The sequence below is a fragment of the Mangifera indica genome, chromosome 17, assembly GCF_011075055.1.
Source record: "Mangifera indica cultivar Alphonso chromosome 17, CATAS_Mindica_2.1, whole genome shotgun sequence".
In the NCBI taxonomy this organism is placed as follows: domain Eukaryota; kingdom Viridiplantae; phylum Streptophyta; class Magnoliopsida; order Sapindales; family Anacardiaceae; genus Mangifera; species Mangifera indica.
Window position 1 is genome coordinate 2,945,360 of NC_058153.1, and position 14,646 is coordinate 2,960,005.

The following is a 14,646-nucleotide window of genomic DNA, read 5'->3' on the forward strand; positions in this document are numbered from 1 at the left end:
TGAGGTCAACAATGGAAACTTTTTTATTGCAGGTTCGCAAAGGAAAACTTATGGTTGTGCTATTGATAAGCCAACTTTGAACCTTTGTTCTTATTCTTAGAATCCCACTACCCCATAGGGCTCTATGCATGTAATACATGGAATGTATCAGCCCAAATAGAAAACTTAAATCAAAAACCAAGAAACGGCGAAACAGGTTAATACAATATTAGCATCAACTTAGTCGAAATGACCAACAAATAATGTTAAAACCAGGTAAGTGTAGGGAAAAGAATCAGAGTGGGATGAGTTAAGAAAGACATAGCTCTTACATATAATATTTTAATAGCTATATACTGCAGAAGACGGGGAATTATGTGTATGTACAGGACTCCTTTGTAAGTTTGATGGGTTTGTTGCTTCGCGAGTCTATGACTAGGGAGCATGATACACGTTTTCGATGCGTCGACCTTACCAGCTTCCCCACCACATTCCCTCTTTGCCTCACTTCAAACACCAGAACCACCGGAATTCCGCCACTGTTATCCGACACTAACAAGCTCGACCCGGCTCCATACAGAGGAATTTTGTTTCCTTCCAGGTTGACATTAACAACCCTGTGGCTCTTTCTTGGTTGATAGTATTTCTTCAACTGCAATAAATCATAAACACCAATTTTCAATCCAGATTACAGAAACAACCAGGGCATTAGGATTCATTGAGCAATACCATTCGAACTCGTTTTGAGAACTATTTTGAATTAAACATAAAACCAATCACTTGCTAACATACCTAAATTAGGTAAAGATCCATTTTTAGCTTACCTCACCAGTGGCAACAGCAATCTCGGAGAACATAAGCTTGACAGGTGTAGCGCTGAGATGAATACCAAAAAATGTAGCAGGGTTATACACACTCATCTTCATAGAAGAATTCAAAGTCAGCATCTTCGTTGGCACCCCAGTCATGTCTGTTCCCACTCCCAGATAAAAATTATGTATGCTCAAACTCTGTTACCCAAAATGAAAACAAGGTCACATGTTGCAGCCTTGAAGGAATAAAACAATAATTTTTTTTAAATTTAAAAAATTGGCAAACCTTGACGGTAATCTGGGCTTTAAAAGGGCGACTAGCGCCCCAAATGATTAAACAAAAAACAGAAAACACCAAGAGAAAAGCAGCGACACCAATCAAAATCTGACACCTCCGGTAGTAGCCTTTATCAGGGGAATAATAGTCATTATAATCTCCTTCTTCTTCGATGACTTTACATTCAGGCCATCCCTTCTCGTTTCTCTTTCGGCCCCTGGAGAACCGGAAGGTGCCGGAGAATCGGCTGGCGGATGACTCCCTGGAGTGGCGTCCGTAGGAGGGATGGGAGGGGGAGTCGGTGGGAGTATTGTAGGCGGGCGTGTTTTGCATGGTGGATGATTTGTCGCCATCGTGGGAGTCACGTGAAGGACTCTGGACGTAGTACACGGCGCGTTTTGGAGATCTGGGGGAGGAGGGGGCGAGGCTGGTGACGTCGGAATCGGACTTAGCGTGCAGCATCTTTGATTCTTGAGATCTGAGAAGAGAGAAGATGAAGTGGAGACAGTGGGGGCAGTAAAGTTTTGCAGTAGTGATGGAGTGGTACAAGTGTTGGTTAGGGTGAGTAATTTGGGTTTATGACGTGCTTGTTGTTTGGTTCGGAAAACAAACCAAGTGTCGGCAGTTCAGCTCAGCTCAGCCCAGCTCATGCCTTACTGTCATTTTCCAACCAAAAGCACGGGTGATACTAGGCTGTCGTTTTACGCTGTCGTTTTATTTCTTGTTTGGGCGAGGAGCTATTTCCCACCGAGTTTGATGAAATGATAATTCACCAAATCACGGATCTGTTATTTTTATTATAAAATTTTTTTAAAAAACAAAAAAACTTAGATAAATTTTATATTTTTTATTAAAGATATTAAATAAAATATGTGCAAAATTTTGTGTTAAATCTTTTCAAGTAAACTTTTATTGAATTTATTTTTTTAAACAAACTCAATATTTTTTTCAATAATACTTTTCCTAATAATTATCTAATAATTATCTTTCTTCAACCGTGTTTTTTTTTTCGTAGTATATTTTAACATCATCATATTTATTATAAGTTTGATAACTCATAAATCAAAATATTTATAAATTTATTCAAAGACAGATCAATTTTTGATTTAATTGTTGATATATCCAAATTGAAACGAAAAGCAATGCAAGAAATGAGAAAAATACTAACACATTTCTTGCACTCATGTTTTAATATAAATATTATATATATAATATAATATTTTATATAATAAAATATTTAAATATTAAATTATATATTTATTATATTATATATTATAATATAATATTTATATTAAAATATAGGTACAAGGACATTTGCACTTTTCACATTTCTTACACTGTTTTTCGTTCTGATCTAAACACAAATTTATGAATATTTTTATTTATAAGTTATCAAACTTATAAAAAATGTAATAATACCAAAATATGTTATCAACAGAAACACTGCTGAAGAAAAAACATAATTGAAAAAAAGTAATTATCAGAAAAGAGTATTATTAAAATAAATATTGAATTTGTTTAAAAAAATAAATTCAATAAAAGTTTTCTTAAAAAAGTTTAGACGTAAAATTAATATCCCTTTTTTATTATATTGATTTTTATTAAATATAATAAAAATTATTAATACAAATATATTAAAAAATATTATAACAGTTAATAAAATATTTTAGATGATCTAAAAATTTGAAAAAGTTAGTGTTTTAAAATTTTTAAATTTCAAAACATATTTATAATATATAAGTGAATATAACAAATTTTAAGACAAAAATATACATTTATTCTTTATTAATTAAAAAAAAACACTTATTCCCCATAAAATTGTTCGATTCAATCTTATATATTATTATATAATATTTTAAAATCCAACCATTATGTGTAAATGCCTTTTAAGGGTTCATTAATTTGAAAGGCCCAAAATTTAAATCTTACAAAATAGTTACAATAAATATAGTAAATACAACTTTATACACAAATAATAAATATATATTTATACATAAATAATAAATTATTATATAATTATATTTTATTAAACCTTTAATTTAAAATTAACTAATTATATCATATTTGTATTTCTTATTTATACCATAATCTTTCCAAACACACCTTTCCTCATAAAATTTTACTTATCGGTAAGGCTAAACTCAAACTAAGGCAGCTCAAACTCGAACTCAACTTGAACAAACCCGAAATAAGCCAATCCTAATTGAGTTCAAACTCGAATTACTCGTTTAATTTTTCAATTAAAAATTTTAATTCAAAATAATGTCGTTTTAATTGATATTAATTAAAATAACGTCGTTTTAGTAACACAAAATGATCAAACCGAGCTCAAACTTGACTTTCACGAACTCAAACTCAACTATATGTGAACCGAATCAAACTCAAGCTCGATTTGACTCGAATCTAACCTTACTTAACAAGTCAACCTGTTAATTATATATTTTTTATTTTTTTTTGTTATATTTTTCTAAATTTTTCACACTAATTTTTTAGTTTTTTTACAACAATAATGATAAATAATTAATAAGTTTAAAATCTCCGCGTTCTCTTTCAATCCCATGTAAATTATTTGAGTTCCATATGTAATAATTTTTTTTAAATAACTAATAAAATGTCTAAATTTTTAAAAAAAATTTGTACAGTATCAACCCTCTTTAGGCCAACCTCGTAAGGGCATAGTGCGTTATTATAATAGGTCATGCGCTAGGCTGTGAAGTTCAATCGATGGGCCGGGCCGACTCAACGCAACTCAACTCATCACAATTTTTTTAAAATTTACTAATAATTTACCATTATATAAAAAATCCAAAGAATTATTCTTTAATTTTATAAAAAAATAACAATAAATTATTATTAATGCTGTAGAAAATTTTAAAAATAATATGACGAATCTAAATTTATTTATAATTATATAGAAAATCTAAAATACATAATAAAAAACAATTTTATATATATGAGACTGATTAATAAGAGCCGACCAATGAAGACCTAACATGACGCCGCCTATTGTAGCCCTCTACTACCTCTGACCACACCAGAGACAGCCCGACACAGCGCTGCCAAGTCTAGGCCTCACAAAGACACCAGATAAAATTATACAACAGAAGAAACACAAGACAACTTGATAAATTCTAGTAGATAAATGGGTCATCAGATAGAAGCGAAAGACTAAAAATTTAATAATCACAGATTATCATCTGAACTATGCTTTTGCAATCATCACTGACCCTTCATAAAAAATTTTGAAAAAGAACTGAAAAATAAATAATAAAGATAAAAATATTTACATCATACCTTGATAACAAATCCATAAGTAATTTTCCCCAGTTTTGGGGGCAACCAAACAGAACAGTAAAAAATGATATACGATTCACCGGCCTCATAGAGAAGATTAGGCTGTCAACATGAGATGATTCAGACATATGCTTGTCTAAAGAACTTTATAATCATCGGCCGGAAAACCAACTCAACTTCAAACCGACAACGAAAATGCAGACCCTAATTTTGAAAAACTGGCATAAAGAAAAGGGACTCAGAATATGGGTGGTGATATATCAGGATGGTCGGCAAGGCTAATGAGTTAGCCGATTACGACGAACGAGACCTTTCACGATATCATCGTCACCGTCCCTAAATTAACTAGATTTTCGAGACAAAACAAATTTAAAACCAGAGAATGATAGAAGGAACCTAAATAGATCGATAGAAGACGAGAACAAGAACAAGTTGAGAGTCCAGGGTTAAGAGCGAAGACCGTCGCAGCACCTGGGTGAGATGACGGCTCACTGGTAGTTATATAGATAAGCGAATGGGCTAGGGTTTGTGAAAGTATTACTTCGGAGGGTTTTATTCTTATTTCTATTGTGTGGGTAGGTGCATGATTTTGATAATGCAGACGCTTTTGAGAGACCTGTCTTGTGCCGTCCGATCTCTGATGTGCTGTGGAGTAGACGGATCACATCGAAAGGGAGTGTACCCCTAGACAGTGCATCAGATATTAGATACATAGTTTAGAATACGAAACAAAAATAATAATAATAATAATTAATAACCGAATTATTATGAGTAATTAATTAAATTAGTTAAACTACAGTAGAGTTGTACAATTTTAACTATTATTTATAATATGGCAAAAAATATATACTAGTAATATTAGATATATATACTTTGAAAACACAAATATACGTATATAAATATATTATTATATTATTAAATATTATTTTAATTTTAATTTAAACTTATCTAATTATATAATAATATATATTAAATATATTTTTATATACTAAAATAAATACATATAACTTTATTAAATATATATAATTTTTGGCCAACCATGATTGACCTTAATAAAAAATCCCTACACAGAATTCACCAACCCACGATTGAACTGCAACTTGTTGATTCTCAACTAAAATTCATTAAACTTCTCAAAATCAAGCTTAACTTAAATTCTAAGATTAATCTCAAATGATTTAACCTTAAAATAGGTTTTTAGGTTTATTATTAAATGATTTAATAGACTATTTTAAAGTGAAACAAGGGGTTACAAGAGAAACAAGGGGTTACAAGAGAGATAAGAATAAAAAAATTATTTTAATAATCTATCTTTTATTGTTAATATTATCTTACTTAATTTATCAATAACAAAATATTTCAATAATTTTTTATTACCAATAATGATGTGAGACATAATATTAGAAAATTAAGATTATTGAACTGAACCAAATTGTATACAATAGCTTTATATTAAAAGCATACCAGGTTATAAAATTTACAATACAGTTTTGGTTGCATTATTTCTTTTCCTCATTTTAAAAGAAGTTAGTGTTATACATAGACATTTCTTAATAATTTATCAATACTAATGACGTAGCCCCATCTGAATATATGATTGGGCGATTTTTCAGTATAAAAAAAACAAACGTGACACTAGAACAGTTCAGTACACATCTTGAAAACAACTATAATTTTGAAAAGATTAAGATCCAAGGCTCATGAGAGTCCTGGACTAAATCTAAATTCTACAAAGAAATTAATGTTACAAATGCTATCACAATCTCAATGCATCCTCCCGAAATGTACCAAAAAAAAGTGATAAGAATAAGCTAACCCCAGATCCTTCATTAACAACATATTTGACAGACTGGCCATTCTGAATTCTAATGACAAGATTAAAACCAAAGAAAGTGAAAAAAAAATAAAAATAAATGATAAATACCTCTACAACTATCAGCTTCTGACAGATGATCTACTTCTATCAAGTGGCATATGAATTTCCAAAGTCGACAAGATCTGGGGCATCGACATGCCACCAGAAACAACAATTTCTGCAATTGGCAAACAAGACATCTTAGCAAATTAAATATAACAGTAAAGCGATGTTCTTATTTTCTTTCTTCAAATTTCAGCAAATATACCATAAAAATGTTCAACACAGGTTACTCAATCTTCAAGCTTGAGTAACCCTCAACTTAAGAAGTGACCAATTACAAATATATTCTGTTCTGCACCACACTTAGAGCCATGGCCTTTCTGATGCCCATAATATCAAAAAAGGCCAAGATTCTAAAAGAGCCACCAACAGGAAAGAATGACATTTTGCTGAGTGAAAAAGGAATCTTCCTTTCTTCCCAGCTTATCATTCCTAACTCAAGTAGCTAAGATAAAGTTGGGTCCTTACCAATTCCTTCCCTAACTGATAGATTTGGTCTGATCACGTCCTTGGTATTGATGAGGAATATATCACCAATGTAAAGATGGTTTGTGGGAACATAGACACAACATAGCTCCTCCTCTCCAGAATAATTCTGCATTCAAGGGGGAGAAAAGGAAGTTAATAGTGCATTTTTCACAACAAATCTGAATTCAAAAAACTGGGCTTGTCTTGGAAACAGTAACCAAATAACAGCCAATAACCAGTAAATTATTTAATAGCAGACAAGTGTCAAGGTTTAAAAAGATAAAAATATGTGCATAGGCATGCATTACTGAGTGTACTAGAAAGACTGCTCTATGAAAGCAAAAGAGGAAAAATGCCTTCACATGCAAATTAAAATTTACAGAAGGTTCAATCAATCTTCGTCAGTCAGTATATAAAAGGATGCTTGTCCTTGAGCTATATGTTTGACAATGTCAGTATTAAGCCAGTGAGCTTCAAATACTATGGAGATAAGCTGAAGTTTGGAAACCAGCAGTGATTCAGCAACAAGCACAGCCCCAAAGATTCAACAAACAACATGAATACCAACACAACTAAGCCCATAAAATTTTGAAGAATGAGTTTACAGAATTGCAAATAACATATATATCTAATTAATTCAATGCCAAATGATAGTTTCACATTGACAAGTCATTTTGCATACCTGGAGAACAACAGATGAAGTGATGAACCCAAATGCATATTCACCAATACGAGGATGCCTTATGATTGCCACTTCCTTGAAAGCCTGCGTGTTTTGATCTGTAATAATAAGAGTCATATGGGCTGTAAATTCCTTATGCCAAAAATCATTCCAATCCAACATAGGGAAGATTATTAATTGAATGCACACCTGGTGATATGGCTGCACTAATTTGCTTCGAAGCATTGTAGATATGACGAACAAATGGCATCCTTTTGATAAACCACTCACCAAGACTCAAGACAGATGCTCCCAACCATGATGACATGAACACCCCAACCAAGAAAATAAATGTCACAGAAGTTATAAAGCCAAGACCTAACAGAAAAACAAGTCAAGATTTAAAACATGTAGAGGATGAATTTATTCAGAACTTGAATCAGAATACAGATAGAATAGTTAACCAAAAATCTATCAAATGAAACAGACTTGGTGAAAAAGGAAAGACCTAATTTCCTGGTATATCTGAACTAGACAAAGTTATACAAAATGAAACTTTTTTTCACTTTCTTCTGGCAACATGTTTAGCCCCATTAAAAGGGACAAAAAGCTATTGTGTAACAAGTGTTGAAATTACTGAAAAATTGAGCATTTCATAACTTAAGTAATCAAATTTCATGCTACTGCAAAGAGAAACAAAGCTGTCAAGGCAATCTATGATGTGCACAAGTTATCCAACATGTTTAATGATAGGACAGGGATTTTTTTGCATCAGCCAACATATGAACTAGTGATAAAAAGACATTACTTACCAAATATATCAATTCCTAGTTGGGTATAGACTGGAGAGAAAAAGCCATCCACGAAGTGAATGAACCACCAGGTTATATAGAAAGTAACTGCTATTGGAAATAGGATGACACTGCAAAAAGCAACTACAAAAATTGAGCAACAATTGCATTCAGCACAAGAATCATGATTCTTTGAACTATAAACAGCCAACAGCTACACTTACAAAAGTTCAAACTCATATAGCAACATATCTGTAGAGCCAACAAAGGAATTACACTTGATCACCAGGACAACTTCATGCATACAAACTATTATCAAAATACATTTTTTATGAACTTGGCATCTCATAAATTTGAATGGTGTTTCATTACATGCACATGGTCTTCTTACCATAGTTGCTCAATTTGAAAGGACTCGGTTTAAAATTTTCAATTTGACTGGCAGAGTCATTAACAAAAACTGATTAAATCCATAGTTGGGGCTCATAAAACAAATCCTGCTGCTTGATCTAGATACTTAAGTATAGTACAAGGAATGTTGTAAGAGTAACAGATCTACCTCTTGCAAACAATCTACCAAAATATGGGCATTCTTCTTAGGAAGACGCATTGTGGTAGGACAGTGACTAGGATAAACTGAAAAGAATTAAGGCATTAAGGACTACAAGGTTATTCTCTTTTAGGGTGTTATCTTCTACAGGGTTATCTTGGGATGCCAAGGTAAGTGATATCATTCAAGATGGTTTGTGAGTTTTTCTATTGAGTAGCTTGGATCTTCAACATATCTGGGACTCAGTCAAAACCTTTCCATGAGTTGGAGTTCTCAATCACCTTGTCTGGAAGAGTCACTCTTCTGGCAAGTTTTTGGTTGACTCTGCATGAAATATGTTACGGGCCCGAAGAGATGTCACTGCAGTACACCATCTACTTTGGTACATGGGACATGTTCCACAACACTCCTTTATCCTCTAGCTTGCCTCTTTGAGTTGTTTGCACACCATGGATTGTCTTCAAGGTCACGGTGTTCTTGATTCCACCAATTGCGTTTTGTGTGGCTTAGCTATGGAAACTCATGAGCATCTCTTCTTCAACTGTGATTTCTCTGCTTCTGTTTGGGGGAAAGTCAAAGTTAGGACTCTTATGGCATGGCCGAGCTTCTCTTGGTTCTCTCTTATTCACAAGGCTTCTTTGCACCACCAACATAAAAGAGACTTTAGACATGTTTTTTTCTCAATTATTCCTATCTGCCACAATCTTTTGTCTATGTTATAAGAGGACTAGTTGAGTAATCCACCAGCATTGCAGAAATCGTCATGAGATTGTTTCAGACATTTGTGATGTGATTTGAGCTAGGATTGCAGACTTAGAACTAAGGCATGAGATCTCACCTCAGTTCTGAACTATCTAACAGTTAGTTTTTTATGGAATTGCGTGCTCCTTTTTTTTTTTTTTTTTGAGTCCTTTATAACATTTGCTTGGGGCATGTCCTTTGTATTTTTGTACTATTTTTTATTTATAAAATAATTAATTTCTTCCAAAAAAAAGTCTACAAGGTATGGCACCTGAACACTACTTATCGACACAAATAATAGGAAGTTTGAAGTTTCTAAATCCATCATTTAGAGTAGAAGCACCATTTATTGATGGAAACAGAAATTCATGACATGTGAAAGGAAAAAGGATGATGTTGCCTTAGTAAATAGGAGTGTACAAGAATTTGTTTTTATACTCTCTGTAAGTCTAAAAAATAAGGCCCACTCATATTCAATTGATAAGGATTTCTTCAAAGATCAAATTTTATTGGAGGGAACATTCAGAAATAAAATTGAATGATTAAGAAGGAAACTCATTGATACTCACAACAGGCTCCTCCAGATCAATACAGCCCCAATTTCCAACCAATCATTTCTGTGCCATACATTATTAAATGCCCTAGGAAACTTCTTAAGCCAACGATGTAGAAATAACTAATAGCCATATCAAATCTAGTCACCGGAAATTTCAACAATATAGATTGGTTAATGTTACAAGTTCTTTTTTACTCATAAAATAACATTCAATGGGAACCCAACAGTGGAGAAATTTTCAATACTATGAACATTGACCAGTTTAAACAACAATAATGCAATGTTCAAATTCTTTGAAGCAATTGATATCTTAACTATATCCACATACCAGTCAAAGATATCGCATATTCATTTACTTATATAAAAAAAAAAAAAAGGAGATAAAAAGGAAAAAATCACGCACCATCCTGTCATGAACTTCTTTGAAGCCCAGCTTCTAAGAACTTTGTAAAAAGTCTACACAGTAACAGCAAAACATATAACAACTCGTCAGACAACAATTTTAAAAAAAGGGGCAGATAAAAACAAATTATAAGAACAGCTTTGATGTGCTCTATACAGCATTTGAAAGTAAAACCCAATCATCCAAATTATGCCCTAGATGGGAAAATTGATTAATACCACTAAGCATATCTATTTCATCCAATATTACATCCATGTCAACTGGAAGAACAACCGATATGTGTTAGCTATATGTATGATGCATTAATGAGTGTAAACAATATAACTAACATGATACAACATACCTATATAATAATTTTCCCACCACAAAATGTGGTCGTTGAGGGGCCAATAAAAACTTTGCTGAAAAACACAATAGAACTACCCATCCGTTGACTATCAACAGCAAACTATATCTATCTTTAAAAAATAAAAACTAGATTAACCAAAAAAAAAAAAAAAAGCAGCAACCTAAATTCGAAAAAGTCTGAGCTCTAAAACAATCAAATCATCTACAATATCTCAACAATTTATAGCTATTGATAACAAAATTAGTAGCCAAAGTAAAGAAAAATAAATTAATAATTAAACTATTATAAAAAAACAAATTAGGAAGACAAAAATAGAAGAGTTGACCTCGCGACCAGTGTGATGCGAAGAAGATGAGGAAGGTTTAGACGATCCGTCATCAACTCCGGATTCAGCCACCGGAATTAGTAACTCTAGATCCCGTTCTCTCTCCCGGTCTCTACTGGCCATCACGATCGTCGATTTCTCATCGCCCATCAGCAACAAAAGAGACCTTTTCTTTGAGGATTGAAACCCTAAAGCAAAACAATAGAGACAGATGAGTGACCGACTGGCGACTTTTGATTCTGAAATCTGCTTCCCCAATGTGAATTTAGAATTTAAAAAACAACAGTGTGGGGTTTGGTGTTGATTATTAAGAGAGAAGGCAATTAGATAATGAGAATAAGGCGTTAACTTGGCATGTGAGGAGTCCAAGAGATAATAATGTCTATTTACGCTATTGGATTTGGGGGATGTTTAATTTTTGGCTGCTTTTATTAGGATTTATTCATTAATGCGCTGTATCTAAAGATTGTCTGCCTACACAAAGGGCATATCTGGAAAAATACTGGCTTATTAAACATTGGGCGATTAGATAATTTGAATTTATTCCTTAACCATATGATGGACATATATAAAATATATATTTATTTATATATTTAAAATAAATATATATAATTTTATTATTTATTTTTAATTCAATTATAATAAATGAAAAGCCGAATGACTTTTTTTTTTTAAAACTTTGATGAAATAAATTTTTATCACACCTTAAGTTAATCCTCTGATGATCAAAGAACAAATAATCATTCATCATGTGGGTGAAACAAATAAGTGTTTTGCGAGAAGTAAAGATTTGGAAGTGCTAGTTTATAAAACCGAGATGTGACTAACAAGTTGGAGGAGACAACCAATATTTTTTTTCTCCATTAAGTTTATAAAATATGGGTAACACCCACGGTTAATACATAAATAGATAGATATTTAATATATAGGGTCAAAAGATTATTTTACCCTCAAGTTTAAGTATTATCTCAAGTCACATTAATAAGATTGGAAAAACTTAAAATCTCACTCATTCATTAAAAATCACAGTTATGATTAGGTATAAAATAGATATTTAATAAAAAAATTTAAAAATCTAAAGTTTTATTACATTTTCTCCCAGCTTGAGAATCTCATAATTCGATATGGATGATGCTTCATTTCTTCTCAATTGTCGATCTGTTTCCTAAGCCACCGAAGATAAAATCTGAAAAGGGGAAAAGTAAATTTTTCAAAGTTTAATCATGGGGGTAAATATGAGTTTTCTAAACTAAGTATAGAAATTATACAAATTTTGTAAGTTTTAGGGTTTATGATTAAAATAACGATTTTTCTCTTACTTCTAACTAAAAATTTGGACGACAAATAGTTTATGGGTTAGTATTCGGATTTTTCATCTGTCATAGATATAATTTTGAGATTAGATTAAAATTTAGATAGAAAATTGTCCTTTTTTCCTTGCACATAATATTATTCTATTACAAATATCGATTATAATATATGTTATTTTCTATTTTTATTATATTGTACAAGATTCTATAATGATATAGTGAGAGTCTAAGACTTAAATATTGATAACAATAAAAAAATATGTATAAATATTTTATATATAATTTAAGTATATAGATAATATAATATTATATGATTAGTGCTATGGGTAAACATTTATACTGACGTGGCATCAACTATCCAAGCAATGCATAACCATATGGGACCTAATATAATATAGGAAACTCATTAATACAGACAAAAAAGTGCCTAGATTTGAAGATGTATTATTCTATAAAATTGTGCCACAAGCACTAAATAAACCAGTCATTTCTTGCTTGTTGGTTGTAAATCCAGAAAGAGGGAAACTTCTCGACCTCTCAAAGCTTTGATATAATTGTTTCAATAATTTACCACTCAAACCTACAAAGAAAGTTTAACCCTTTCAGGGAGAAAGATGTTGGAAGGTAAAGGTATGATTAAGGAAACTGATATGCCAGTGAAGATGCAGATCCAGGCCATGGCTTTTGCTTCTCAAGCACTTGATCTCTATGATGTTTTTGATTGCATATCAATTGCTGCCCATATCAAAAAGGTTTTTTTTTTTTTTTTTCTCAGTTTATTGAAGTTTTGTTGCAGTTGTGTGAAGTATTTTTGGTTTGCATTTGCAGGAGTTTGATAAGAGATATGGGGGAGGATGGCAATGTGTGGTGGGTTCCAACTTTGGTTGCTTTTTCACTCACTCACAAGGGAGTTTCATCTATTTTGCTTTGGAGACACTTAATTTCCTTATCTTCAAGGCAGCTTCTTCTTAATTAGTAGACACTGTTCTCGTTAAAGAGAGTGCTGATGAAGTAGGGTTGTTGATCTTCTGGGTATGTAAGATAGATTTTCTCTTGGAGTTTTGTAAAAATGGCAGACAAGTAATTGAATTGCACTGTTCAGTTCTCTATCAACACCCCTTAACTGAACTCTAAATATATTTCCATGTTCTTCCAAGGTAGACATAGCAATTGGATGGGTAGAGACGAATTCCCTTCCTGCATGGTAGGGGAATCATTTCTCTATCCCCACCTCCTCTCTGATGAGAGGACGACACTCTTTCCATCTTTACGGGGATAATTTCCCGCAGTTATTTCCTTCTCATTATTTAAAAAAAATAATTCAAACACTTGTAAAAGGAATTCAACAGATAAAAGTTTAAGAAATATGTAAAAATAAGAGATAAATCAGAGAAAACACGGATCGAAGATACGTGTCTCTCTTTCTAATTGCAGAAATTTTGTCCATATCGAAAAATTTCCTCTCTAAATGAAAAGAAATAGACTGAAAAATTCAATCTTACAGATCGAACTGTCTTGATTTTGTAGATCAAATTGTCATCTTTGTTCAAAGGCGGAAAAGGATTATTACTCTAGTTTATTTTCAAATCAAATCATGGTAAGCAGCACTCATGATCATCAAGATTCAAGAAGCCGTCATTTCTTTTTGTGCCGGTTGTCAGTCTCATTAGGGATAAGGATCTTGCCTCGTCTTTTGTACTTTTGTCCTATATACATATAATTGAACTTATGTTGCTTTCAACAGTCATTACTGATAGACGTTCTTACAAGTTGGCCAATGGAAACTGCCAGTCTGGTAGCCTTTAGAGTCTTCAATAATGTGAAAAGTTTAGTCCTTTATCTTGATCACCAACGTGGACAAAATGAACACAAAAACCCAACGTCTTCGACCTCTCATTTTATTGAAGCAACCATCAAATCCATCTTCTCCCATCTCACACCTTGCGTATCCTGAAGCGACATCTCCCACTGTTCCACTGACAAATTCTTTGCTTTCAAATCCATCTGATGCAACGATGTTCGGATGATAACATAAATTCTCTTCTGATTTCTTTTTACTGTTGAATAGGTAAGTCTCTTATTGCGCCAAGCTGAAGATATAATTATCTGAAGATAATATATGAATATTGTGATAAAAGTGTGCAATGGAGACTGTTCGTGTGTGATGAGTAAAAACAATAACAGTAGTAGGAGAATGAATTTTATAAATGGT

At 32.3% G+C, this 14,646-nt stretch overlaps 3 protein-coding genes and 2 non-coding genes across 6 annotated transcripts; 1 reads left to right on the forward strand and 4 right to left on the reverse strand.

Annotated features, from left to right (window-relative positions):
- Positions 1-183: 183 nt before the first annotated feature.
- Positions 184-1,829, reverse strand: LOC123199964. Its single transcript, XM_044615024.1, has 3 exons — positions 1,078-1,829; positions 804-989; positions 184-631 (listed from the first exon to the last, which is right to left on the reverse strand). The coding sequence occupies exons 1-3, from the start codon at positions 1,528-1,530 to the stop codon at positions 353-355; spliced, it is 918 nt and encodes a 305-aa protein (XP_044470959.1). The 5' UTR covers positions 1,531-1,829; the 3' UTR covers positions 184-352.
- A 2,381-nt stretch (positions 1,830-4,210) lies between these two features.
- On the reverse strand, positions 4,211-4,299 carry LOC123201226. Its single transcript, XR_006498786.1, has one exon. It is a non-coding gene; the product is annotated as a small nucleolar RNA snR60/Z15/Z230/Z193/J17 (small nucleolar RNA).
- On the reverse strand, positions 4,216-11,522 carry LOC123200770 (protein LIKE COV 1-like). 2 transcript variants are annotated; one of them, XM_044616140.1, is made up of 8 exons: positions 11,125-11,522; positions 10,451-10,503; positions 8,222-8,331; positions 7,620-7,787; positions 7,431-7,528; positions 6,749-6,875; positions 6,287-6,395; positions 4,216-5,046 (listed from the first exon to the last, which is right to left on the reverse strand). In XM_044616140.1, the coding sequence occupies exons 1-7, from the start codon at positions 11,272-11,274 to the stop codon at positions 6,298-6,300; spliced, it is 804 nt and encodes a 267-aa protein (XP_044472075.1). In that variant the 5' UTR covers positions 11,275-11,522; the 3' UTR covers positions 4,216-5,046; positions 6,287-6,297. The 2 variants fall into 2 exon arrangements, with proteins under 2 accessions (XP_044472075.1, XP_044472074.1); XM_044616139.1 differs by lacking the exon at positions 4,216-5,046 and having other exon boundaries at positions 6,018-6,395; positions 11,125-11,521.
- LOC123201227 lies at positions 4,597-4,698 on the reverse strand. The gene has a single exon (XR_006498787.1). It is a non-coding gene; the product is annotated as a small nucleolar RNA Z43 (small nucleolar RNA).
- Positions 11,523-12,877: 1,355 nt separating the features above from the next.
- On the forward strand, positions 12,878-13,547 carry LOC123200213 (dynein light chain 1, cytoplasmic-like). The gene is made up of 2 exons (XM_044615366.1): positions 12,878-13,186; positions 13,263-13,547. The coding sequence occupies exons 1-2, from the start codon at positions 13,049-13,051 to the stop codon at positions 13,404-13,406; spliced, it is 282 nt and encodes a 93-aa protein (XP_044471301.1). The 5' UTR covers positions 12,878-13,048; the 3' UTR covers positions 13,407-13,547.
- Positions 13,548-14,646: the final 1,099 nt, after the last annotated feature.

What these genes read in the sequence shown, in the direction of transcription:
- LOC123199964 (XM_044615024.1), bottom strand. Translation starts at nt 1,530, where the DNA reads ATGCTGCACGCTAAGTCCGATTCCGACGTCACCAGCCTCGCCCCCTCC. An exon ending in AAGCCCAGATTACCGTCAAG is followed by an intron (nt 990 to 1,077) that starts GTTTGCCAATTT and finishes TTTGGGTAACAG; the next exon opens with AGTTTGAGCATACATAATTT. An exon ending in TTGCTGTTGCCACTGGTGAG is followed by an intron (nt 632 to 803) that starts GTAAGCTAAAAA and finishes GATTTATTGCAG; the next exon opens with TTGAAGAAATACTATCAACC.
- LOC123200770 (XM_044616140.1), bottom strand. Translation starts at nt 11,274, where the DNA reads ATGGGCGATGAGAAATCGACGATCGTGATGGCCAGTAGAGACCGGGAG. An exon ending in ACTAGGAATTGATATATTTG is followed by an intron (nt 7,788 to 8,221) that starts GTAAGTAATGTC and finishes TTTTTCTGTTAG; the next exon opens with GTCTTGGCTTTATAACTTCT. An exon ending in CTTCATCTGTTGTTCTCCAG is followed by an intron (nt 6,876 to 7,430) that starts GTATGCAAAATG and finishes CCTTGAATGCAG; the next exon opens with AATTATTCTGGAGAGGAGGA.
- LOC123200213 (XM_044615366.1), top strand. Translation starts at nt 13,049, where the DNA reads ATGTTGGAAGGTAAAGGTATGATTAAGGAAACTGATATGCCAGTGAAG. An exon ending in TTGCTGCCCATATCAAAAAG is followed by an intron (nt 13,187 to 13,262) that starts GTTTTTTTTTTT and finishes TTGCATTTGCAG; the next exon opens with GAGTTTGATAAGAGATATGG.